General features: G+C 33.3%; 1 protein-coding gene and 1 long non-coding RNA gene across 2 annotated transcripts; both read left to right on the forward strand.

Moving 5' to 3' along the window:
• The first annotated feature begins 6,592 nt into the window (after positions 1 to 6,592).
• LOC129870808 (uncharacterized) lies at positions 6,593 to 7,083 on the forward strand. Its single transcript, XR_008762133.1, has 2 exons — positions 6,593 to 6,639; positions 6,819 to 7,083. It is a non-coding gene; the product is annotated as an uncharacterized LOC129870808 (long non-coding RNA).
• A 4,747-nt stretch (positions 7,084 to 11,830) lies between these two features.
• On the forward strand, positions 11,831 to 27,594 carry LOC129870807 (protein trichome birefringence-like 41). Its single transcript, XM_055945672.1, has 5 exons — positions 11,831 to 12,267; positions 25,080 to 25,251; positions 25,898 to 26,073; positions 26,217 to 26,375; positions 26,936 to 27,594. Exons 1-5 carry the CDS (start codon positions 11,948 to 11,950, stop codon positions 27,225 to 27,227), a joined length of 1,119 nt encoding a protein of 372 aa, XP_055801647.1. The 5' UTR covers positions 11,831 to 11,947; the 3' UTR covers positions 27,228 to 27,594.
• Positions 27,595 to 27,622: the final 28 nt, after the last annotated feature.

Here is a 27,622-nt window from a genome sequence, read left to right on the forward strand (position 1 = left end):
AATCACAAGGAATAATTTAGAGACCTCCCTCCAAATTTGCCTTCATAACACTTAATTTCCCCGTAGTTTGAGATACTACACGTACCTCCCTTATTTTGATATATTTGTAACCAAACTAGTTTTATATAGTAAAAATTCTATATAATTCCAAATTTACCCTTTTATAACTGTAATGACATCCAAGGTCATTTTTGTACTTTTGCATATTTTTACAGTTTTACCCCTTTCCATAGCTTCTTTATAGCTCTTATGTGATGTCAAGAAGGGTGGCACTCTCCCCAAGGTGTTTGGTTGAATTTTGAGGTGGTTTGGCAATTTTTGAGGCTCAAGTCTTGAAAGAGTTTACTTTAGTCAGTATTCGAAGGTCCATTTTGGTCTAGAAGGAAGGTTGGTTTGGGTTTTGTAGTCTTTGTTTTGAGTTTGTGGGGTTTTGTCGTTTTAACTTTAGGTCTTGGCCTAGTTTGATTTCGGTCAACATTTTGAGTAAACGCACACGGATGAAATTTCTGTCAGCTTGGTTAGCTCCAAAACGTCGAGTTTAATCTAGAATGACCTTTGTTCGATTCCCAAGGTGCTCAGAATAAGTTTTTAGCTGTTTGGGCGTTTTATGTGTTTTCTTTAAAAAGTGTTGACTTTGGTCAACATTTCGACGAGACAACCTCCGTTGGTCATTTCGTTAATTTCATTGAGTCAGAAATGTCATTTTCAGTTTGGTAGCATAGTCCATTTGCGTTGATGAGGTACCGAATAAATTTTGAACCCCCCGTTGGAGGAAATTCAATTCCCCAAAGTTCAGCACTAGTTGAACTGCTGGTGCAGCAAACTTTGCTCTTACGCATTCGAGAGCCTTGGGTCGCGATCATGAAAGGATGGGTTCTTGGGCATCGCGATTGTGGGGAGGGGTACCGTGATCATGAAGGAAATTTTGGTCAAGCCTCGTGATCGCAGACATGGGACCCGCATCGTGAAGATCAATTTCACTGACTTCAGTGAAATTTAATGCCCATTTCTAACAGCTAAGTCCCATTTTAGGACTTAGTAATTTTTGACTTTTGAGTGCTCCTCTTTGTCTATTTGCGAAGATTCTTGTTTTGGTGAGTTGGAGATTCTTGTGGGGATGTTTTGGGACCCTTTCTCATCATAAAAACCTCGTGAGTTTTGCATAATTTCGCTATTCCTTGCATTTTTGACAATTCTAGGGGTTGAAATTGGTGGGGTTGTTTTGAGCTCTTTCAGTGCTCAAAATATGTCCATTTTGGGGCACAAGTTCCTTGACCTATTTGGAACCATGTGACGAAGTTGGTATTTCAATTTCGTGTGCGGGTGCCAATATCAAACTTTGACCTAATTTTGGTTCCATTTTTAAATATAGTAATATGGGTATCGTTGGCTTTGCTTTGATGTGTTCTTCGATAATTTGATAGAGTGACATCGTATTATCACAACCCCAATCCGGATGTGATGGTACCTATCCTTTTCCACCGGAAAAGTCAGTCTAAAATCCAATTATTTGATAAATAAAGCAAAAATAGTCTGAATAAATAAATAATATTCAACTCTGAATTTAGTCTTTATTTCGATTCAAATCGGTTTCATACGCTTTCATCAATTTTTCAAATTCAACAAACTTATATTAATTATAAAAAAATCTATTAGGAAAACTTGAATATGAGATTAGTTGGGAATATTCAAACAAAATTGGACGTTAGCTATAACATATATTTACTAATCCAAATAAAGATTTCACTCAAATTTACAAAGTTTTATTGTCAAGTACAATTTGCGATGAAAAATAAATATACAAAGCAAACTTTGAAGTTAATAACTTACAAGAAAAATAAAAGTAGAAATTAACCGAATTATAATCTTGTGGCCTTAAACTTTTAATATATGCGTATTGTAATAAAATATTTTTTAATTCTCTGATTTTAAACATGTCATGTTAAAAACTAAAATTATAAAAGATGTCAAAAAATAAAAGAGATATTCTCTTTTAAAAGAATAAAAATGAAAAGATAAATAAATTAAAATCAAAAAAGTATTAATAAAATTTAAATTAATTTTTCCGTACATCAACTTTTATTAGTCTTTTCGATATAACTTTCTTTAAAAAAAAACCATAGAAAAAAAATAGCTATACGACAAAGTCCCAACATATCATTGTTATTCCAATGTATATTATGAAAATCTTTTAGTCCTACTATCTACTTATACCATTTAATTATTTGTCTAATTCGATGCTCAAATCAAAACTTCAAGGAGCCTATTTGTGAACGAAGAACTCCGGGAAAAAAAGATGTTATTCATCAAGTCCACTTTTTTTCCTTCTAGAAAATTGGTTGACGACATGGTGCTAGCTAGGGCTGTACAGGGCAAACCGATAAACCGCACCAAACCGACAAACCGAACCAAACCGGAAAAAAAATCCGACTAGTGGTTTGGTTTGATTTGGTTTGGTGTTTGGAAAAAAAACCCGACCATTATAGGGTTGGTTTGGTTTTAACTAAAAAAAGTCAAACCGAACCCAAACCGACCCGAGTATAGATATACTATTTTTAAATTATATTATACATAAAAATATTTATTAAAATATAATTTATAAATATTTTTTTTAAGTTTCTTTCATAATTTATGTCTAGATTTGGACTTGAGCCCAACTTATTATATGTAAAACAGGCCCAAAGCTGAAGCGGTGAAAGCCCAAAATCTTCTCCACAATCATATATGATATATGCTCCTCTTCCATAAACCTAGTTTCCTTTCCCTTTTTCTTCCTTCTCTCAACAGTCAACACTATATTCCCCCTTTTGTTTTCCTCTCAAATTAGCAACAATCAGATATTTTGTACTTTTTGGCTCATGGGTGTGTAGAGATCTTGTTGTCTCTTTTATGAATGTAGGTATATATCTCCTTCATCTTTTGTCTGCTCAGTTCTTTTGGTTCTTCGTTTAATCGGTCGAATTCATTTTCTTTTTGTGCATCTTCTGTATGTTTTCATATTTGAGCAAACTGAATTGGAGGATTTTTGGTTCTTTGGAGGCGCTCATTTATTGGGGCCTAAAGCCACTGCTGATTGGAAGCTAGGGTTTTAGATCGTTCAGTCTCAAATCTCAGAAGCAAAAATGTTTTCAGGAATGTTCATGCGTAAGCCTCATAAGGCAGCTGCTTTGAAGCAGTTGAAGACCCACATCGTTCTTTTGCTAAGTTGTTTGAAATCTGGCATGATGAAACCTGCATCATTCCTTATATACTAAGTTGTTATTGTGCTGTTACTCTATTTGCTGTGCTGCCTTATTATCTGTTGTAATATCTTAGAAATAGTTCCATTCATCTATGTTAGTTGTATCTTAAACATCTATTACAAATTATAACCTTTTTTTTTATTATATACAGAAATTATCTTTCTCGATGGAAGGTACAACTTCTGGAACTAAATCACTAGTGATTGACAACCACCATCTGATTATGCCAGTAGAATCTCAACAACAAGAAGGCAAGAACATTCCTCATCTACGCACTCCTAAAAAGCAAAAAAGAACCACTCCTAAAGAACCTTCTAAATCTGAGAATAGTGGTAGAGAGACTTCCGAAATTTGGGATCACTTTTCCAAGTTTAAAGCTAAAGGAGGTAAAATTAGGGCAAAATGCAATTACTGTCCAAAAACGTTTGTTGTCGAAAGCAAGAATGGGACTACTACATTATGGTCACATCTAACAGTTAAATGTAACAAATCTCCCTTTAAAATCGTTGATAAGAGACAAACAACGTTAAAACCTATTAAAGAAGGGTAGACAGAAGGTTTTTTGGATTCTAATGAAAGGGTAGTGTATAACGCAGATGAAATTAGAAGGGCCATTGCTGAATTTATAATTATTGATGAGCAGCCATTTAGAGTTGTAGAGGGAGAAGGCTTTAGGAAATTAATGACTAAAGCCTTACCAAATTTTGAACTGCCTTCTTGTGTTACTGTTGCAAGACATTGCTTGAGGATTTATCAAGAAGAGAAAGATAAGCTTAAATATCTTATCAAGGACCAACGTATTTGCCTTACTAGTGACACATGGACATCACTCCAAAATTTGAGTTATATGATTGTCACTGCACATTGGATTGATGACCAATGGAATTTACAAAAGAAAATTCTGAATTTTTTTACAACACCAGATCACAAAGGCGAGACTATTGCTAAGGAAATTGAGGAATGCTTATTGGGTTGGGGCATTGATAACTTGTTTACAGTAACCTTAGACAATGCGACTGCCAATGATGTTGCCATTAAGCATTTGAAGGTGCTAATGGATGATTGGAATGGGGTAATACTTGAACATGAATTTTTACATGTTAGGTGTAGTGCTCACATATTGAACTTGATTGTAAAAGAAGGATTAGATGAACAAATTGAACCCATTTCTCGTGTAAGGAATGCGGTAAAATATGTTAGATCTTCTCCTTCAAGGTTTGCTTCTTTTAAGTCATTTGTTGAAAAAATTAAGATAGACACTCATGGTCTTGTGAGTCTTTATGTTGAAACTAGATGGAACTCGACATATACAATGTTAGATACAACTTTAAAATTTGAAAAAGCCTTTACAAGAATGTATCTGGATGACCATAAATATCAAAAGTATTGTCGAGAAATAAGTGCATTAAGAGGAAATCCATCAGCAACTGACTGAAAGAATGTGAGAGCTTTTGTCAAGTTTCTTGATCTTTTCTACCAGACCACTTTAAAATTTTCAGGGACTTCGTATGTTACTTCCAACTGTTTCTTTTGTGAATTTTTTAGTGTTCGAAATTCTATTAAAAAGCATTCTAAATGTGAAGATCTTATTTTGATTGATATGGCCGACAGGATGAAAAGTAAATATGAGAAGTATTGGGGAAATTTTGAGAAAATGAATATGTTATTGCTTGTTGCTGTTGTGTTAGACCCCAGATTTAAGATGAAGTATGTAAACTTCACTCTTTCCAAAGCATATGGTCCTTTGTTAGGAAGATTAAAGTCGGAAGATGTGGCAAGTGTTTTAACGCGTTTGTATGATTCTTACAAAAACTCTGTCGTTGATGCTTCTTCTAATGACAATATTGGAGGTGATACTAGCATGCATGAAACCGATGATTTGTTGGAATATGAGTGGGAGAAACATTTGGCAGACGAGGGAAATATTTCCAAAAGATCTGATCTTCAGATATACTTGATGGATGATGTGGTGAAGAATAAAGATTTTGATATCTTGTCTTGGTGGAAAGTTTCGTCTAGTAAATATCTAGTTGTTTCAAAAATTGCGAGAGATGTTCTTTCTATTCCTGTTTCTACTGTTGCATCTGAGTCGGCATTTAGCACAAGTGGTCGAATTCTTGATTCTTACCGGAGTTCTTTATTGCCAAGAATAGTAGAAGCTCTAATTTGTACTCAACAATGGCTACAATCACCTTCTAAAGAATACAATTTTCACGACAGTTTAGAAGAAGTCCAGAACATCGAGCAAGTTGATGAAGGTATTGTTAATTGGTTTATTGTTTATTCTATAACTTTGGCATTGCTTAGTACATTGTTAATTGGTTTATTGATTTATTCTAATCATACTTTATTTGCATCTCTTGTACATAGATGCATCATAAGGAAAGCAGACAAATAGTTCCATACTGGTATAACTTTGCTATAATAGTTGAATCTTTTTTCTTGACTTGGCTGACCTTAGTGCTACTGCAGATTTGTTTTTTTTCTTGTTTTTGTTATTAAAGTGCTACTTACAGGGGACTTGTATTAAAGTGCTACTGCATACACTGTGTTCTAACTTATAAGCACTACTTTAGGCCTTAGTGTGTTATTAAAGTGCTACTGCAGATTTTTTTCTTCTTGTTTTTGTTATTAAAGTGCTACTTACAGGGGACTTGTATTAAAGTGCTACTGCAGAGTGCAAACACTGTGTTCTAATTACTGCACACTACTTTAGGCCTTAATGTGTTATTAAAGTGTTACAGATTTGTTTTTTTTTCTTATTTTTGTTATTAAAATGCTACTTACAGGGGACTTGTATTAAAGTGCAGAGTGCAGACACTGTGTTCTAATTACTGCACACTACTTTAGGCCTTAATGTGTTATTAAAGTGTTACAGATTTGTTTTTTTTCTTATTTTTGTTATTAAAGTGTTACTTACAGGGGACTTGTATTAAAATGCAGACTGCAGACACTATGTTCTAATTATTGCACACTACTTTAGGCCTTAATGTGTTATTAAAGTGCTGGAACACTACTTTAGGCATTAGTGTGTTATTAAAGTGCTACTGCAGACCTGCTTTTGGTCCTTTATTTAAAATCATATTCTCTATTCAATATACTATCCACTGACAGGGGACTTGTATTAAAGCATAGGTCCTTTAGATGTTATTCTTGAAAAACTACATCTTTATGTTCAATAAACCAAATGTACTTGTAGCCTGCAAGTACAACACCAGTCCTCCAATCTCATATCATTTTCACTTGAACATATATTCAATTTTTTAGAATCTAGATATATTTTTATATTATTTATCCAATATACTAATTTATTCATTTTTCTTGTAGAGTATCGAGACTCATCTTTGAGAATTAATTAGCCAATTTCATTCACGATGCACCATCTGTGTGAGAATTGGTATGTTAATTGATTACACTATTCTTTTACAAAAGTTAAAGACTTCTTCTACAAAAAGTTATTTTGTAAAGCTCATTTTTTTTATAGTTATGAATTGGCTGGCATTTATTCATGATGCACCTTTGGAAACCTTTATATCTCCTCTAGAGCTACATTTGACTTAACCTTTTATTTTGCAGATAAGAAAATAGAACCAGATATGCAGATTGCTTCCAATATTATGTTTATTGAGTTTAATTGAGAGATGAAGCAACTTCAGTTGTAATAGTCTAGATAATTTAGAGTATACTCAAACTCTAAGGTGGATTTTTGTTTTTGTGACATCTAACATATCATTTTGTCTAAAGCTGTAGTTGCTTAATTTTATGGAAGAAACTATATTAGTTTTTATTTATGTGTGATTAAGTTAATTGGCAGAAGTGGTGAACATTTGGGTTCATTATGGCTATTTGACATTTTAGTTATATTATAAAGTTAAAATTTCAAACAATGTTTTGCCTCCGTCTATGTAAAACCCGAAAACCCCAAAAAATCTGAAAAACCCAAAAAATCCGAGAAAAAATAATATTGAAAAACCCGACTTGTATTAGTTTGGTTTGGTTTATAGATTTAATAACCCGACACAAATGATTTGGTTTGGTTTGTAACAAATCCGAACCAATCCGGTCTATGTACACCCCTAGTCCTAGCTAGGTAGAATAATATGAAAGTTGAGGATTAAAGTAAAAAGTCAGTAGATAATCGAATATGTTTTTTGTTTCCCTTTTTAGTATTATTATTCTCTTATTGTATTAATTTTTGATTTTATTATTAGTTGTTGTTTTATTTGTTACTGTTCTTTTTCTATATTATTTTCAACATGACTTCTTTAATAGTACATTTTCTTTATGCTTTACTTGAGCGAAGAATCGTTCGAAAATAAAGTCTCTACCTATTTACACCACTCTTTTCAGATTTTACTTATAGAATTATAAAGGGTTCGCTTGTAAAAAATCGTGAAGTGAGATACAAACAATACTAACGAAATAAACTTCCTACCAGTTCACACCCCTCCCCTCTTTCCAGATTTAATTTTTAAGTTATACCAAACAAAATAAAAATGTAGATAAAATATACGAGATTAGGAATAATCAATATCTAGACATCTGATAAAATTTTTTCATAGTGTTGATAGGAAAAGGTCTAACTAGCTTACACTTTGAGTGGATGATTGTTATCATAGAATTAATAGGAGAATGCATAATAATGTATTGTTTTGATGAATATAATGTTTGGTTATTAGATAATAAGCAAAGGAAAAATGAGAAGAAAAATAATATGACAATGCGATATTACACTAACTCCATTGTTACCTAAAATAGACTTTTTATTATTACGTAATAGTTAATTTAAGGAAGAAAGGTCAAAATTATCCCACAACTTTTATTTAATAACTAGCATTATCCTGCGTTATATTATGCGATCATTTATAACCCCACCGTCTCTAAAGTTACTAACCATACCCTTCAATTGATGAAGCAACATGAGAAACATAGGGAGTTCGTGGGTTTATGCTTTAGAGATGGAAGTGAAGTAGGTATGGAGAAATCATCATCGTTTTCAGCCATTGAAGATGAAATGGGTATAAATATTTAAGTTAGATACTAGGGTGTTAGGTTATTTTTTTTAAAAAAAGAATAATTTTAATTGATCCGAGGTTTCCATCCAATTGAGGGATATGGGTGATAAGTTTAGAGACAATGATGTTATAAATGACCGCATAATATAATAGAAGGTAAAACTAGTTATTAAATGAAAGTTAAGAGGTAGTTTTAATCCTTAAATAAAAGATGTAGGAAAGGTGCAAAGCAAACGAGAAATCCAAATTTGCTTTGGGAGTGTGAGATAGGAAGACGGGGAGTACGCAGCCGAACAATCGCTGGAATTTTCACCAGTGATAGCTGAACTAATCAGATGGGCCACCTCAAACCTTGAGCTGACATTTAAATCAAAACAAATGTACATTAACTAACTACATGATAACATCCACAATGACATACCTCCATTAAAGTTGATGAGTTTTCTCGAGATGATGTGTATCGTGATGACAGAGCCCAAATATGAGCCCTAGAATTATGAAAAAGAATGGGCTTAGATGCTACACTTATCTTATGGTTAAAATCCCAATCCAATAGGAGAAAAATTAGAACGTGGAGCCCAAGAGATAAGAAGCTGAAAAAGGCCCAAGAAAGAGCTGAAATTTCAGCCTAAAATGGGCAGAGAACCAAAAGCCCAAATGGGCTGCAATTCATGGACCAAAGTAGCTGGAAAATGGGCGTGATTTTTGACCCATTTAGACTGCAATGGAGCATGTATTTTGGTGCTGATTTGTCACATATCTCCTTATTTTTGTCAGGAAGTTTTCTGAAAAAAATTTGACATTATTTTTACATGCTTTCTTAATTTAATTTTTTTTAATTTGAAATTTTCTAGTTATTATTTTTATAATAATGGGATTTGAATCTCACGTTATTTGGGATAGGTTGCTCCTATATATAAAAGTGAGTTTTGTTATTTTAAAAAGACATGATTAATATTATTTGAGAGGTTTCTCTTCTTTGTACCTTTGTATGTCGTGATTTAGACCCATATTTTGAAGAACTTAGAGACAATAATTAGTATAAGACTAATTACTTTATAATAACATTTATTTAAGTGCTAAGATTAATTTTAAACTTGATATCTTTGAATTTATTTTTAAAAAATAAAAAAAGTAATTAGTCTTATACTAATTATTGTCTCTAAGTTCTTCAAAATATGGGTCTAAATCACTTTTGCTCTAACTTTTTGAATTCACTCTATTAGTATCATAATTAGTTTTAATTTGCTAATTTGAATTATTAATCAATTAAAATTCTTAATATTTTATCTTGAAATGTAGAAATTTTATTCTCAAATTTCACATAATATTTAATTTCTTTCTTTAATTTTTATATTTTGCTTTCACATTATTTTCTTATTTATTAAATGCAACCCAATTCTTCTCACAACACAATACAGGTAACAACCATCCAAACAAGCTGTTATAGTGTTGTCAAGAAGTATTGGCAAATGACAATCATACATACCTATACACTTGGGAAGAAATATAATGCAAATTTAAGACGTTTGAATTAAACGACTAAACGTAGAGTCATTAACTATATAATTTAATGGAGTGAAAAATTGTAACATCTCCAAGTGGACAGAGTAATCCTTGCTGTCCACCCTCCGTGCAACAATATTTGGGATAGAAACTAAAAAACAGTAAATGATAGGGGTAATTTTATCAAACTATGCTTATTAAATATAAGTCATCTAAATATATATAAAAAAATGAATAGTACTTAACACTAAAAATAAAATAGACACATCATGGTAGATTATTCATTGAATTTATAAACTGAATAAGTATTGTTGGACATCCCAAAATAGCACTCCCCCATTCCATATTAAGTGAATTTTGAGGAATTTTTCATTATTCCAAATAATTGAATTGTTCAAAGTTCAAGATAGATGTTTGAAACTTTTTCCATATTTGTCCTTTCATTTATTCAAGTTTTATATTTTTTTAGAAGATAAATCACACTACTTGCAAAGTTATATTTACGATTTTACAAGAGACAATAGTGGAAAGTATGATTCAAATTATGTCCTTGAATGTTTTTTCTTAATATGTGTGCATTGCCTCACAAATTCACTTAATATGAAATGGAAGGAGTATAATGGACAAGTAAAAATAAACAAAGAGAATATTTACTCCTCTGCTTACATGCCTGAAAGACAGAAATTTTTATTGGATTCCTAATTTAACAGAGATGAATTCACAATTTTTAATTTATGAATTTTAAATTATAATTATTTAATATATTGAATTTGAATGAAATATTTATAGATACTATACAATTTTTTTAATACAATTACAAGTTTGAGTCAATACTATTAGGTTTAGTGGTAGCTAGACTTTTGTATTTATTTTAAGAATTTGTCTAAATAAATATAAATTATTATATTAGAATTTAATAATTTAAAAAGATTAAAATTTTGAATCCGTAAGCTTCAAATCAGGTTCGGATTACCAAGCTGTAAAGATGGCTCCGCCTCAAAACCCACTTGTCAAACTAAACCAAATTCGTGCACATAGGGGCCACTAATGGAAAAACGCTCCCTCCCATATATATATATATATTATTTTTTTTGAATTTAAATTCAAAATTTTTAATCAAAAATGTGAAAAGATCTTAGTATCTTATCTATCCCACGAGTGCATCTAGAGGTGGACACGGTTAATAGATATTGAAATTGAACTTTTTGATATCGCGATTTTGATTGTTACTTAAATTCTATTGTATCATATCGTTTAAATCCATCGTTAGGTAATAATAAAAAGACCCAGTTTATGTAACGATCGATTTGGTGTGTCCGAGTCGTTACCTTAATATTTTCTTTTCATTTCATCTTTATTTATTATTTAATAATTATATTTCATTTTTTACTCTACCTTTTCATAGTAACTCTATCCTGTACCATAATTTTTTTGTAAGTTTTACCATTTGAATCATGGATGTGTGACATTATGTAACGACGGAGAACGATACAATCTATCCAAACACTGCATTCATTAAAACAATACAGTACGATACAATACACACAATACAATACATTATGAAATAATACATAACAACTATCCAAACAAAGTGTTAGTACAATATAATTGAGATATTTCTTGAAAAGTTGAAGTTATAATTCTCTATTATATAATTATATATAAGTCAAAATCGAACAAATTATGATTATTGATTTACCGTACCACATAGTATCAAAACCAAACTTAAAAACACCAACTCATATCAAATTAATTTCATATGATAATGATATCCCCCATCTGTCTCAATTTATGCAACACGTTTTGAATTTCAAGATTCAAATAAGATTTTTGTCATATATTTTTAATAATATGTAAATTTCACAGATCAAATTAAATTATTTTACTTTCAAAATTTAAACGGCATCACATAAATTAAAATCCAAAAAATAATATTTTCTAAAAATAGAAAACTAAAATTACTGAACTAAACTTTTCAATACTGTGCCATTGCCACCCCTACCTTCATCAATTGCGGCATCTAGTGTGGTAAATATAAATAAAGACTTTTTCTTTCTGACAATTTTCAAGTTATTCATAAATCATAGGGGTACGTATCTCACTTTTCTTTTCTTTTCAGAAAAGTTGTGATATCTCTAAACACTTTTCTCCCTATTCCTAGATCTCAACACAATCTAACTCCATATGACACACACAACACTCATATTAAAGAGGCAATTTTTCTTCAAGATGGATGGTGACTGGAATTTCTTTACTATCTTCATTGGTATTTTAACAAGTCTTTTTGTGCTACTTTTTCATCACTCAAATGCAAGTACAATTTATAATCCAAAACAGAGTTGCAACTTTTTCGAAGGAAGTTGGATTGAAGATGAAACTTATCCTCTTTATAATTCAACTCAATGTCCTTTCATTGAACATGAATTCAATTGTCAAAGGAATGGGCGTCCTGATAAAAATTACCTTAAGTATAGATGGCAACCACATGGATGCTCCTTACAAAGGTAACTCTAATACCTCCCTTATCTTTATGTCATTAACCAATCGCTCGATTGCTCGTAGTTAACAGAATTTTGCGATAATTTGTTGTGAATATGTCTTATGGATTTTGTTGTTTAGCTAGAAAATTTGTTCGGTGCTAATTTTGGTGTTTTTACTAGAGTGTGATTTTTGAAATAAAACTTGCAAATAATGTTATTTGATTCTTGTTTTTGAATCTTTATAATTCTAAAAATGTTTAGTTACAATCTGTGTTGAAGTATAATGTGCAATGATTTATGAAAGTGATGGAGGTTAGAGGATAGATTGAAAGAATAGATGGAGGATGGCCATGTGAGTTGTGTTATCAAGAGGAGTAGTTGGTTTGGAATTGAGTTATTGAGGTGTACTCCCTCCGTTCACTTCTACTTATTGTCAAATTTTAATTTTATCCCTATTAATTAAGAGAGTTTTAAATATATTTATATTTTTGAAAAATATTAACTCAATATTAATAAATTAAGGATATAATAGAAAGAAAAAAAATTATCCTTTCTTGATTTGTCAATGACAAGTAAAATGTGAAATCAAATTAGAAAATATTTGACAAGTAAATAGAAACGGGGGAGTATTAAATTTAACATAATTATTATGTTCTTTAGTTCATATTGAGTGAATTCTTGGGGTGCACATCCCTTGAGAAAAATTATTTAAGGACATAAATTAAAGACTACTTTTCACTATTACCTTTTTAGGATTCTCAAACTATTCAACTAGAAAAATGTAAAGTAATTAAAAACCTTATGAAATGAAGGGTAGTAAATATAGAAAAAAATCACAATAATTTTCTTGAATTTTGAACAGTTCACTTATTTTGAACTATAAAAAAAGTCTCAATAATTCACTTAATATGGATTAGAGGGAGTATTATATTTGACAACTGATTAGGAGGAAAAGATTCATGTAAAAAAATTAATACAGTGTTTGATTTACAATTTAAAACATGTATAACTAATATATATAAATTATAAGAAAATTTATGTATTCACTTAATATGGATTAGAGGAAGTATTATATTTGATTAATACAGTATTTGATTTATAATTTAACAAATGTATAATTAATATACATAAATTATAAGAAAATCTATGTATTATCTTATATAAAATAGAAAATAAAATAACTAATACATAATCAACTAAAATCTTTTATAATTAAGTATTAAAATAATATAAAAATTATTCCATATTAGTTATGTATTACTAATACTTACGTAATTATAAACACGGGCAAATATAACCCTAATACTAATAAATGCTTATAATTGAGTGGTGGGTGACCCGTGACCAACCCCAGAAAAGTGGCAGCTTTAATAATGATTTCTGAATTGGAATCTCAAAGACCATAATACAATCTTTGTTGGCCTGTAGTTGGCTAATTTTTTTTTTTATTTCTCTGCCTTGAGTTCCGTTCTATGATGCTCGATTAATTTAAATTTATTTCTCATAAAATTTGTTAAAGTAGGAAGCGTTATTTTAACATAATTTTTTTCATTTTCAAATTTCATGCCAAAAATTATTGATTATATAATTAGGTCATTCATTTCTCTATTTCTACTCCAAAAAGCTCTCGAATTTTTCCCTCTCCTCAAATCATTATTATAAAGTTTTAATGCATATTAATCATTTGAATTGAATTTGTTTTAAAAATGTTTGGCGTTTTCTTTTTTAAAAAAGAACTCACCTATCTTTTTTTGAACTTTTTTAATGAAAAGTTGTACTAATTAAATGATAATTTGGACTACAATCGAAAACGTCTGAACCGTCTCATCATTATTACTATCCGGCGGTCTCTACTGTAAAAACTACATTCTTTATCAAAAATTATAGTGCAAATGTACAATTTCTGCAAAGTAAAAAGAATTGGCTGAATACAACGACAACCTTTAAATTTATGAGTAAAATTTATTTGGACATGATTGAACACACACATATATATGATAAAGTATTTTTATTTAGATACTTTTCACTCAAAATTTGAAAAAGATTAGGGATGTGTTCTTAAGCATCTATTACATATAGATAAGTTAATCACTCAAAATATGTCACATATTTTAGTTATATGCTATAATTTCATTTAGCTATAAAATGTCATGCGTGTTTCAGTTGATACTAATGTGTATAATTAAAAGAGGAAAAATATTTTATGTAGTTAACTTACCTACGTAATAAATGCTTATGAATATACATAAAAAAAAAATCGACAAGCCAAAAGTTATCTAATATAAATATATTATCATGTTGACATGCTAAACTGGAACATGTCATTGGAGTTGTCGATGTATTCCATCAAAAGGAAAACATTTAAGAAAGAAGAAACCAATTAAGATCTTGACCACTTGATGAAGGTCAATATCTAGACATGATCTGTTTAAAGTAGATTTTATATCCCTAAATTAAATTAGACTAAGCATATTTTAGTCAATTATATTGGAGATTATCCAAAGGCAACAATCAACATATGGAAAGTGAAACATATCTGACATTCCCCCCCCCCCCCCCCTCCCCAAACCCAACACACACACTAATAAGAAAATATTACAAAATTTTTGTTTTCAATCGTCTAGGATGTTTGCTTCATGTTGCTCTTTTTAACACATGCTTTTACAAGGTGTAGGGTCCCTCTCACTTCTTTATAAGATTTACAGTTGTAAAATAATCATTTCATTATGGTGGCTAAACTGTCACTATAAACTTAATTAGCTTTGGAATCTTAATTGAACCAAATTATGGAAAATCTTGACTTTTCTTTCATATAGTTGATCTTATTATTCTTTTTTTTTTTTTTTTTTTTTTTTTTTGGGAACAGACCCTACACGAGGCTCCCACCTCTCGTGCACAGTCAGGGGTTGAGCCGCACCCCCAAGCCTTACCATAAATAATCAAAATAAAATACAAGGAGGGGGACATAAACCTTACCTCCGATCCTATGGTGGTTCATAAGTCGGCTAACCTCTTAAGGTCGGCTAACTCATCCCCGATACAAAAAGAGACTAACTATAACTAGAAAGCATTAAACCTGTGAGAGGACTCCTCTCGGTACAAATCAACTAAGAAAGCATAAATGAGGGAGACTCTCCCCTTCCATGAGAATACAAGAAAGTAGCCTACACTAGTCCTATTCAAGAACCAGTACACGAACCTTCTATCTCGCATGGGTTGGGGAAATTCTTTTCATCTTTGCTCTTTTTAGACATGTCGTACCAAGTAGGTCCAAGGAAAATTGCAGCAACACCAATCGTAGCCAAGTTGGTAAAATTAGAGATAAACATGTTCAAGAAGGTTGTTTTATCCTTTTTAATCTTCTTCTCCTGAAGCTTGCCATTCCTATCTTGTCTAGCTTTATGTGGCCCTTGGTTTCTTGTGGAAGTTGTTGAAGGTTGTAGAAGTGTTGTGTATTATCAAGTGTATGGCTGTACTTAGATAATGTATCAGCTGGAAAATTTGCTTCCCGAAAAACATGTTTGCATTGGAAGTATTCTAGCAGTTGAACCAGTTGTTGGAGTTCATTAACGTAGTTTTGAATGTTCCAGGGTGGTTTGATGTCCAGATTCAGCCACTTGATCACAAGTTCCGAATCTACTTCCAATATTACTCTATTATAACCATGATGAATGCACCAATTAATGCCAAAACTGGCTGCCTGCACTTCCGCTTGATTATTTGTTCCAACTCCCAAAGGAGAGGCAAAAGCATATATCAAATTACCCTTATGATCCCTTACTATTCCTCCTGCTCCTATCTTTCCTGGGTTGCCTATGGCACTCCCATCAGTGTTAAGTTTAACTATGTTGGGGGGGGGGGTTGAGCCATTTAACCTGGGTTACTTTTATGTCATGCTTACAGTTTTCTATCCAAATAATTAGATCTTTCCAAGCTGGTGGCCATTGGATATATGGAAAAACTGTGGTAATAAGCATGTATATTTCTTTGATTATATTGAACTTCACCCTAGTAGTACTAGATTTCTTTCCTCCATATTTACTTGCACACCTATTCTTCCAGACATTCCAGCAAATAAATATAGGGAGGGCTTGCAACATGAGTTTATGTACATCATTGTTTGGTTTGTGGTTCCACCATCTCATCAAGATGTCTCTAATAGAGTTGTGGTCCTGCCTGATTCCCCCCCAGTTGGAGAAATATGTCCAGATGTGTTTAGCAAAGCTTCCGGAGACAAATATGTGCTCTATGTTGTCCAAACCAGGCCTGTAGCAGCATGAGCACTCTGCAGTTTCTCTCCCAAAAGAAATCAGTTTATCATTGGTTGGCAGTTTGTGTCTTAATGTTCTCCACAGTAAGAATGAAGCCTTGAACGGGATGTTAGTATGCCATGTCATCCTATCTATCAATGTCTTGTTTTTTTTCTTTCTCACATTTTCCCAAGCTGATTTACAAGTGAAATTTCCATGTGATTGTAGCTTCCATTGAGCTTGATCTAATGTGTTTTGTTGGTACATGATTTTAGTATTGAGAATTGTGTGTATCATGTGTTGAGGGGCCTGTTGCCTGATTTTCTCTTCATTCCATTTTCCATTTGTCAAGAACATGGAGACAGTGGAGTTGTTGAATCTTGGAATATATTCATAGTGATTGGCTAGAGGGCCAATACCCAGCCAATCATCCCACCAGAAACTGCAGTTCCCTGAACATAAGGTCCACTTAATGTGAGGTTCTATGTCACCTTTGTTCTTCATCATGTTCTTCCACATGAGGGATTGACCTGTGTGCCACTTTTTTGTGACAGGGTGAGCTCTTTGGCAGTATTTAGCTCTCAAGAAATCCCCCCATAAAGATCTCTTAGTTCTGAACACCCACCAATGTTTGTATTGCATTGCCAGACATATATCTTCCAAGTTTTTTACACCAATACCTCCCTCCTCATATGGTAAACTAAGGGTTTCCCAAGAGGCCCAATGGTACTTCCTTTTCTCCTTATCCCAACCCCAGAAGAAGTCAGCAATAAGACATTTTATTTGTTTCAAAGTGGTTCTGGTAGGGGTTATGGCAGATAACAGATGTATAGGAAGTGATTGAAGCACTGATTTGATCAAAGTGGCTCTCCCCCCATAGCTTAGCATCTTTGTCTGCCACCCTTGAATTTTAGCAATCACTTTTGAAACTATACCAGTGAAATATATGACCCTTTGTCTTCCTATGTACAATGGACATCCCAAGTATGTCATAGGCCCATGAGTGCATTTATAACCAGTGATGGTCGCTACTCTATCCATTATATCATCAGGGGTATTGGTAGGGATTAAGATTTGGCTTTTGTCCTTATTAATAAGCTGCCCAGAAACGCCTTCATACATCTGAAGAGTCTTCATGATGAGTTGAAGGGAATACTTGGAAGTTGAGGTGAAAATAATAATGTCATCTGCAAAACTCAAGTGGTTAATTTGAGGACCCCTTTTCTCCATTTGAAAACCAGTGTATAGATAGTGCTGATGAAGGTTGTTTAACATTCTGGTCAGTACTTCTGCACCAATAACAAAGAGAGCAGGAGAGAGTGGGTCTCCCTGTTTGAGACCTCTTGTTGAGTGGAAAAAACCATGCCTGCTGCCATTTATGATGACAGAGTACCAATTGTTAGACATTATTCTCCATACCATGTCTATGAATGTTTCCCCAAATCCCATCTTTCTCATGACAAGACAGATAAAGGACCATGAGACTCTATCATAAGCCTTGGCCATGTCAAGTTTAATAACCACATTATCTCCAATTTTGGGTTTGTTTATGTTATGCATAATTTCTTGAGCCAGCATAATGTTCTCAGATATGCTCCTTCCTTGGACAAATCCAGACTGATTATCCGAAATAAGATGTGGAAGGATGGGAGCCAGTCTGCTACTAAGGAGTTTGGAGATTATTTTGCTACTAAAATTGCTGAGAGATATAGGTCTGAATTCAGATAGTCTATTAGGATGTTCAACTTTTGGGAGTAGAACCAGACATGCATGGGAGACGTATTTTGGGATGTCATGGCCATTAAAGAAAAACATAATCAGCTCCAAAAGGTCCTCACTGATAATGTCCCAGCATACCTGGAAAAACTTGCCACTCATCCCATCAGGACCTGCAGCAGAAGTACCATTCATAGAGAAAATCACTTTCTGTAACTCCTCTTTAGTAGGTACCCTTTGCAACATGTGGTTTTGATTGTCACTGACCTTTCTAGGTATGTACTTAAGGAAATCTTCATTGATTTTCTTGTTGTCTGTAGTAAATATCTTTTCAAAGTAATGACATGCAGCCTTGGCAATTTCCTCATTTCCCTGAATACTATTACCCTGATCATCCTCAATTTTGTGAATATACAGTCTTCTCCTTCTCCCTCTAATGATAGCATGGAAGTAATTGGAGTTGGCATCCCCCTCCTTAAACCATTGGAGTTGAGTTTTTTGTTTGAGGATGGATTGCTCTATCTTTAGATACCTGATGTATTTGGCATTGATCAAGTTCAACTTGGTTCTATTTTCTTCGGAATTATCACTGATTATTGCATCCTCAGCCTCTCTAACTTTTGTCTCAAAATCAGTGATGGAAGAGAAAATATCACCATATTCTTGTCTTGACCACTTACTCAGAGTGCTTCGCACTCTTTTCATTTTTTCCTGAAATCTTCTCATAGGATTTCCTGCGACAGGTTTTCCCCAGCACGTTTTCACTACATCAAGAAAGCTATCATTATCAACCCAGCAGTGTAGAAACTTAAAATACTTAGGGGCATTGTTCTGTCTCTCTGTACACTCCATAAATAAAGGGCAATGGTCTGATCCAGTGGAAGCTAAATGAGTAATAGTAGTCATGGGCATCATGTCTAACCACTTATCATTTACCATAGCTCTATCTAGTCTCTTCCAAATCCTGGCATCATTATCTCTGTTGTTACACCATGTATACTTTGCACCATGAAAACCCAAGTCTATGAGTCCACAAGCTTCAATAGTACTTATGAATTCAAAACTTTTGTTCATGTTGTAGGGTATGCCCCCCAGCTTCTCTTCAATGCCAGTGATTACATTAAAATCCCCTATTGTACACCATGGTTTGTCTACACTGGAATATAGCAGTAGTTTATCCCAAAGATCTCTTCTCAAATGATCTTTACATTTAGCATAAACAAAGGTTGTGAGATAGGTAATATGCCATGTAACATGTTTGATCTCACAGGTAATCTGCTGCTCATCCTGATCTATAATGGAGCATGCTACATCTTTATTCCAGAAGAGCTAAATTTTGTTGTTGGAATTATGAATAGCACTGTCCATATTAAGCTGAATTTTATGGGAATTGAGGTGTGATTGGTTTGAGAATGGTTCCAGAATTGCCATCATAGATATTTTGTGATAGTCTTTGAGTTTTTGAAGTCTATCTAGTGAACCCTGAGTATCAATACTCCTTGCATTCCAACATAGGGTATTAATCATTGAGACTTATTTGATTTGGACCTTGTTTTGATGCCACTTTTACAAATAGCATTATCAGAACTTGTTGTGTTATCTTGTTGCTTCTTTTTCCTATTTTCTTGCTGACCCTTGGTAGAAAGAGCCCTCCTTTCTTCCTCTTCTTTTTGAACCTCATCATATTGGTCAGGATCTTCCTCATCCTCAGAATGTGTGACTCTATATTCATCTGTTAGTTCTTGTGGAGTAATTTCCTTGTTAAGGGCACATTTTCCAGTATTCGGTTTCTGAATTTGCAAAGCTGTCACATGGATGCCTGCATGTTCCACCACCAGTACATCATGTAAGCTCTGTTGTCCTGATTGCATTTCTTTAATAATTTTCTTCTTCAACGCATCCCTTTTCTTCTTACTAAGTGCTATTGTAGACTTGTTGTTAAACGCCTGAGGACTCTCATTTTGCCTTTTCGGATCCGGAGGTTCCTTATCCATTGTGTAGCAGTCCTCTTCTTGTTGTGAGTATTCATTGTACCTCTCTTTTCTGGTTACAGTTGTAGTAGTTACCTCTGTGGTAGCAGGAGCTCTAATGTCTTTCCTATGGTCAACCAAAGTACTTTCCATCCCTCTGGTAACCCCTTCCTGCAAGTTAGTGGGTTCCTCCTGTATTCCCCCATCCTCACCTCCATAAACTACAACAGCTACATCATTCACAACATTAAAATTATTGGGGGAGCCATGAGGCTGTGGGAGAGATAAGTCAATACCTGGCTCCTTCATTTTTGTAATATTGCAGTCATCCTCAAGTTTATCATTTGTGTCAGCATTTAAACCAATCATCGGGACTTGGGGGTGTGGGAGAGATAAGTCAATACCTGAATCCTTCCTTTTTGTCGTGTTGCAGTCATCATCCAGTGTGTCATTTGTGTTAGCATCTAAATCATTAATGGGGACTTGGGGGTGTGGGAGAGATAAGTCAATACCTGAATCCTTCCTTTTTTTGTTGTTGCAGTCGTCATCCATTGTGTCATTTGCATCAGCATCTAAGCCATTAATGGGGATTTGGGGGGATGGGAGAGATAAGTCAATACCTGTTTGCTTTGCTAGATTCTGCTTTGATTGAACATTCTTTTGTTGTTCCTTCTGTCTTGGTTTTTTCTGAATTTGCCATTCTTGTTGTTCCTCCTTGTTTTTGTTCCTATTTTGGTGTTGTCTCTGTCTCCCAGCTTGATTTTCTTTTGTACCTGCATTAGTTAAAGATATATTATTCTCAGGCATTTGTACAGTGGTTAAGGGACATACCTGGTTGTCATCTTCTTTCCTGGTTTTATTATTCCTTGCTTCTTCAGCGTCTTTCCTTTCTTCATCTCTCTTCTTGACATTACATCTTGTCATAGTATGTCCTTGATGCTTACAGTAAGAACAGTATTCAGGTAAACCTTCATATTGTATAGCTTGCCATCTGCCTTTATTGTGATCCTCTTCATCAATTCCTAACCATACATGTTGAGGCCTTTCTTTGGTGATATCCATTTGTATCCTTACTTTTGCAACACTGCCTCTAGTTTTTTTAAGAGATGCTGCATCCAGGTACAGGGTTTTACCAATCGGGTCTAAAAGGGTGGTTATAAACTCTTTATTGTAACAATGCCACGGTAGTTCTGGTAGTATGACCCAAACTGGTACGATAGGAGTTTCCTCCTCTGGCCTAAAGGTTGGAGTCCACAATTGTAGTCGCATAAGTTGCCCATCAATATACATTTTCTGTTTATTCCAGACTGAAATATGATCTTCCTCATTATCAAGATCAATGTAAATGTGTCTTGCATTGAAATGAGCAATTTTGACACCTCCGATGAGTTGAGTTTGCTGAATAAAGCTTCTTCTGATAAGCTCTATCTTGGGCATTGTATTGGTGAATTTTCCTATTAAAGTATACTTACATCTAGACGCAAGTTTCACAAAAAAGTCTTTCTTTTTATAGATTATAGCTGGTAGGCCCTGTCTTGTGGTGTAGACAGGAGGTGAAATATTAATAGGCGCTTCAGTTCTATTTTGGTTAACTCTTAGTCTAGTCGCATAAGTTTGTATAACTGTAAATGGACTTGGTTCTGGGACAGACTCTATTTTGGAGCCCTGCAACTGCGGTAGCTGTTTTGGTTTTGTGGGAGGTTTGTCATTTGAATTCTGGATATTTGGTTTATACTGAGGGTTGTGTTTAACAAAGTTGGATGTTAGCTTGGTAAGATCATGAGGGAGTTGAGTCTTGTTAGATGTTGAATTGTTATGATTAATCTTGGTACTGTTATTACCTGCATCATTTTTTCCTTGCTTGTCCTGAGTATCAGTTTCTATAGCGATAGGATTAAACTCATTTTCACCCTTATTTTCCTTATTTACCTCTTTCGACTTATGTTCAATCGGAATAGATACACTCTTACCTGGATTGATTTGGATATTGCTCCTTGTCGTTTCTTCACTCTCGATATTCGACTGTTTCGAGATCCTTTCCTGTGAGGCATTTCCAGCACCAGTCGCCGAGTCCTCCACATTTTGTGTACCTGTGTCGAATCTCTTCAAATTCAAGAAGTTCTCATCTGAGTTAGAGAACTCTTTATCAGAGGAAACACTCTCACTATCCGAGTCACCTTGGTTATCCCCAGATTTTCCGATTGGGAGTGTGAAATCGTTTGAGATTTGTTGTGAATCTGATTGTGTAGAATCAGACTCCGCGTCTTTACCCTGAGTTTCACCATTGCTTCTATTTTGTGACCAGAAGATGATTTTTTGTGCCCAAGCTAGTTGCTCCTTCGAAATCTCTACAGGGGTCGCGTTGAAGCCGATATCCGAAGAGCTACGAATGGATTTAGGTGTTGATTCCAGTTGGGTCTTGTTCCTGGGTGAGAGAGCCTCCTCTTGGACTAAATCTGGTGGTCTGCGGAGTGCCGCCGGCGGCGATAGGGCCATTCCGGCAGCTCTGTTTGTTGTCGGCGTTTGAATATAGAGAGAAGAGAGAGGATATTGTAGAGAGAGAAAAACCCCGATATTCCGTAGACTGACCATTTGATCTTATTATTCGGATGTGATGTCGTGCACAATAATTTGAGTTGTAACTTATTAATACAAACAATTGCTAGAATGGCCAAAATTCGGTTTGAAGGTTTGTTTAATGAAAGGTGTTTGATGTACGTTTGAACCAAGGTTAAGCGTTCGTGTTTATTATACTACTACTCTCTCCATTTCAAAATAATTGAATTATTGACTATTTTTTCATATTTCAAATTACTTAATTGCTCATTCTTCAAAACTAATTTTAGAATATTCTTTCACTTTTACCGTCAATTATATTTACACTATGTGATAAATTCACGAAATTTTAATTTCTTTGAATTTCTTACAATAATGTGGCTTAGATTACCACGAAAAGACTCTACAATAATTGACAAATATTATTGTAATCTATACCAAGAATTTGAGCCCCCACACCAGTAAATTGTCATACCAAATTTGAAAGTGAATTAGGAGCTTTTATGTATTTTGCTTCTTCCAATCTTACTTCAAGGTGTGTATCATTATTTTCATCGGGATCCAAATACAAATCTAGAATTGAATATTATTGATGATCTATCTCAACATTGAGGTCAGAAAGTTTATTTGTATTAAGCTTAAATGAAATATTTAGATCGAATTGTGTTATAGCGATGCATGTTTATTTTAATATTATGAAAGTAACTTTTTTATAGAATAAATTTAGAGAGAAATTAATGCCCTTATTATAATCCAACTACTTTTTGACAATAACGAAGAAATGCAAAACTGATCAAAGGTCCAATCCCCCAAAAAAATTAGGCCCAATACATGATCCGATCCAATCTAAATACAATAAAATTCTAAATTAACATAACAAAATAAAGAACATTCAATTGACATTCCAAAAAATCGCCCAAATGATTTTCTTTACAAATTAATCTTTCAATAATTTTTCAAAAATGACTTCAGCCAAAACAAATTCTAACATAGATACATGTTGCTTATTAAGTTCTAATTTTTTCCATCCACCACTGAATTACAAGATGATTCCCAAAAGATTCCTATGATAATCTCACTCTTTCTGTTCTAAGCTTCAACATCATCATCATATGTGTCATATTTTCGGTACAAACTTTCACTAACTCTAATGGTCATTTTTACACATTCTTGCCAATTTGAGTATATACCTTATTTTTTCGCCTTAAAAACAACATAAACATATTTTCCCATGAGATGAAATTTATGAACAAAAGAGAGAGGGAGAGAAAATAGCCGGATGTTGAGAATGAAGAAGAAACAACAATGGAAGACAAAATGATTGGAACAACAGTATTATTGGAAGAAATAGAGTGGATAGAGTATTGGAGTGGATAAAGATTGGAAGACAGACGTTTGTGGGGAGCCGTTGGGATTTGACAAGGTTATTTCTTGGGGAGGATTATTTCTTGGGGTTATACATAGTGATTTAAGAGTTGGTTTAGTGGTTTAAATTTTAAAGGTCATTGAGGATGCAAAAAAAAAAGAAGAAGTGAATTTATCGATTCATCCTTACCAACCCCTCTAATTACGAACCTCAAAAAGCACTGCTTATGACAATTTGAATTGTGACAAATATATTTCACAAAATAAAAATCAAATTATGGAAAATCTTGATTACTTTTGTTTCTCATAGTTGTTATTCCAATATGATGTCGTGCACTAAAATTTGAATTGTATGGACACAAACATTCTTTTTACTATAATAGCCAAGATTTTGTCAAAATTAGATGCATGCTCCAATTGCTATAATAATCCAACGTCCTACCCGGCAACCCGAATACCTAAGATAATAGGTGGAGTAGCACAAAATCGATGTAAACTTTTTGGACTTTTTAGTATGCATTATCTTGGGCATGGATTCTTTTTTGATTGGAGGGAGTGTTTCATACACGAGATAGGATAAACAAGGATATTTCATGGATTGCGATATCACATGAGATTATTTTATTCCACCTTCTATAATGGATAGTAATCATACAGTTTTAGTACAAAATACAAATGATGGATAAACTAATCCGGGGATTAGTTAATACCTCAAGTCAAACATGGAATAAAGATAATCCCAAAATTTATTCTGAAATTATTGTTCTTATTCCACGTACCAAATGACCCTAAGTAACTTTACTTACAAGTATGAAAATGTGCTTAATAAATCATGTTACTTCCGATATCATGTCAAATAATTTGAGCATACTATACGTTAAGACAATATTAAAATTCAGAACTCATAAATTTCAAATTTCAATTCAGTCATAGTTCTAGTGAGTTGATCAAAAGATCAATTTGTTTGCTATTTATGCAGATTTGATGGACAGGCATTCTTGCAGAAATTCAAAGGGAAAAGCATCATGTTTGTGGGAGATTCTCTAAGTCGAAATCAGTGGCAGTCACTTGTATGCCTTCTTTACACATCACTCCCTAAGACCAAATACAACGCAACCAGAGTTGGAGATGTCTCTTTATTCACCTTCTTGGTAATTTCTTTATCATTTTCCCTAAATAGACTTTTGGGGTCCAGGGCGGAGCTAGAGTTTCGGTTATGAGTCAGGTCAAATTTAATTAACTTTCACTATAACAAATAAAACATTTTGCGATAATAATGTACAAAATGTCACTATATTATATTTAGCGAGAATAATATAATATGAGTATTTATAACCAGTACTCTATATAAATGCCGTCAAAGATTTTAGCGGCTTTGAATACAATGATATTAACTCAATTGTGGCTAAAAGGAAAATCTATTGTCGCTAAGTATATCTTTTGTTGTAGTGTTTGGTCCAAACTCTATATTTTCTTAACTGAATATATATAAATTATTAATTCAAAGTTCAATAATCTAAAAGGACTAGAATTCTGAGCCCGCAAGCTTCAAATTCTGATTACAACTCTATTTGCGTCTTCGTTTATACTTAAAATTATGGTATAGTTAAGGAAAATTAATATATAGTAGAAAAGAACAAAAAAAATATCATGTTGAAGTATGCTGTCCTATTTGCTTCTTTCAGTGGAAGTCAACGTATATATGGACTTAATATATGAATATAATCATAAATGTCGTAAAATTACTCAATTCAATTTGTTAATTAAGCTAATTAAAAAAACATATTGTATTCTCAGGATTTTAAACTTGACGTGATGTTGGATCGAAGTGTGTATTTAGTGGACGTTGTAAGGGAAGAAAAGGGAAGAATATTAAAATTAGACTCAATTGAAGGTGGCAAGTTGTGGAAAAAAATTGACATGCTTATTTTCAACACTTGGCATTGGTGGAATCGCAGAGGAACCACTCAACCGTTAAGCTCTAACTATTTGCTTATTTTCATTTTTAGCACAATTACACTATTCAAAGTTCGTTTTTTTTTTTTTATCTAACCTACTACATGAAGGTAACCGTTTAAAACATAACATCTTCATTTTGTTACTTCTTATTTTGTAGATGGGATTACATTGAAATAGGAGGCCAATACTATAAAGACATGGATCGTGTGGCTGCGTTTGAGAGAGCTTTATTTACATGGGCTAAGTGGATTGACGCCAACATTAATCCTGCAAAAACTATGGTGTTCTTTCAAGGAATTTCTCCATCTCATTACAAGTAAGTGCGACAGAATTGACCAACTAGAAACGATCGCAATTTGATCTAAAACTATTACATGAAAAGTCACAAAATCTACTTTTATAACGAAAATATAACTCAACTATATGGTCCCTAGAGTACTAAATTGTCATACAAGTATATTCACATTGCAACTTTCTTAACATAACCCATAGCACCACTTTAAAGCCATTCCTACAATAATTAGCATTTTTGTGTGGAAGCTCTTATTTGACTTTGTATGCGGGGATTTCAGAATCAGATTATTTTTTGTAAAAAAACTAGTCTTATATGAATTTATTCTTTAAGTACTATCACGTGAATATTATGTAGGTTCCTCAAATAGAAACTGGCTCATATTTCTAGGACTAGGTTACAAAAAAAAAATCGGCATTTTTATATATAGAATTAGTTTCTCGAGAAGAGATGGAAACATGGCAATAAGTTGGAAGTTAGATGACCAACCTATGATTATATTAGGTTAACAATTCGAATTTAATTTATATATCTTTCTACTTGATCATTCTTCGCCCTAATTTTTTCGTTGGTGAAACCAACAGTGGTACCAATTGGAATCAACCAGGCGTGAAAACTTGCTTAGGGCAGAGTCAACCGATGAGTGGTTCGATATATCCAGGAGGTTTGCCCCCAGCATTGACAGTGTTGAAGAAAGTATTGTCCACAATTGAGAAGCCAGTGACATTACTTGATGTCACAAATCTTTGCCTATTGCGTAAAGATGGACATCCTTCAATTTATGGGCTAAGTGGAATGGACTGCAGTCATTGGTGTCTAGCTGGAGTTCCTGACATTTGGAACGAAATACTTTATAACTATGTAGTAATTACTTAATTGGAAGGGGAGCATTGGCGGCATAACCCGTAAAATTGCTTCCATGTGATTTGCAAGAGGTTACATATTCGAACTGTAAAAAGAACGTAACTTCCTATAGAATTAATCTTTGTGAGTCAATCTTTTCCAGACCCCCTGCATAACGGGAGTTAAGTGCATGGACAGTTAGAAAATAGAATAATTACTTAATTGAACACTCAATATTTCTATTTCATTAATTGTTCAAGCATGAACTTCAATCTTCAATAGTCACTTATATATAGAGACGAGAAGAATTGATTATTACCATGTGAAGATTTGAGAAAATGTTTGTACTACATGTTGGCATATTTGTTGCCATATTTATAACAAAAACTTTTAATCTTTACATGTATTCTCACATGCATGTCATGTCT

This window comes from Solanum dulcamara, chromosome 10 (assembly GCF_947179165.1).
Source record: "Solanum dulcamara chromosome 10, daSolDulc1.2, whole genome shotgun sequence".
Lineage (NCBI taxonomy): Eukaryota > Viridiplantae > Streptophyta > Magnoliopsida > Solanales > Solanaceae > Solanum > Solanum dulcamara.

What these genes read in the sequence shown, in the direction of transcription:
- LOC129870807 (XM_055945672.1), top strand. Translation starts at nt 11,948, where the DNA reads ATGACACACACAACACTCATATTAAAGAGGCAATTTTTCTTCAAGATG. An exon ending in CATGGATGCTCCTTACAAAG is followed by an intron (nt 12,268 to 25,079) that starts GTAACTCTAATA and finishes CTATTTATGCAG; the next exon opens with ATTTGATGGACAGGCATTCT. An exon ending in CGCAGAGGAACCACTCAACC is followed by an intron (nt 26,074 to 26,216) that starts GTTAAGCTCTAA and finishes CTTATTTTGTAG; the next exon opens with ATGGGATTACATTGAAATAG.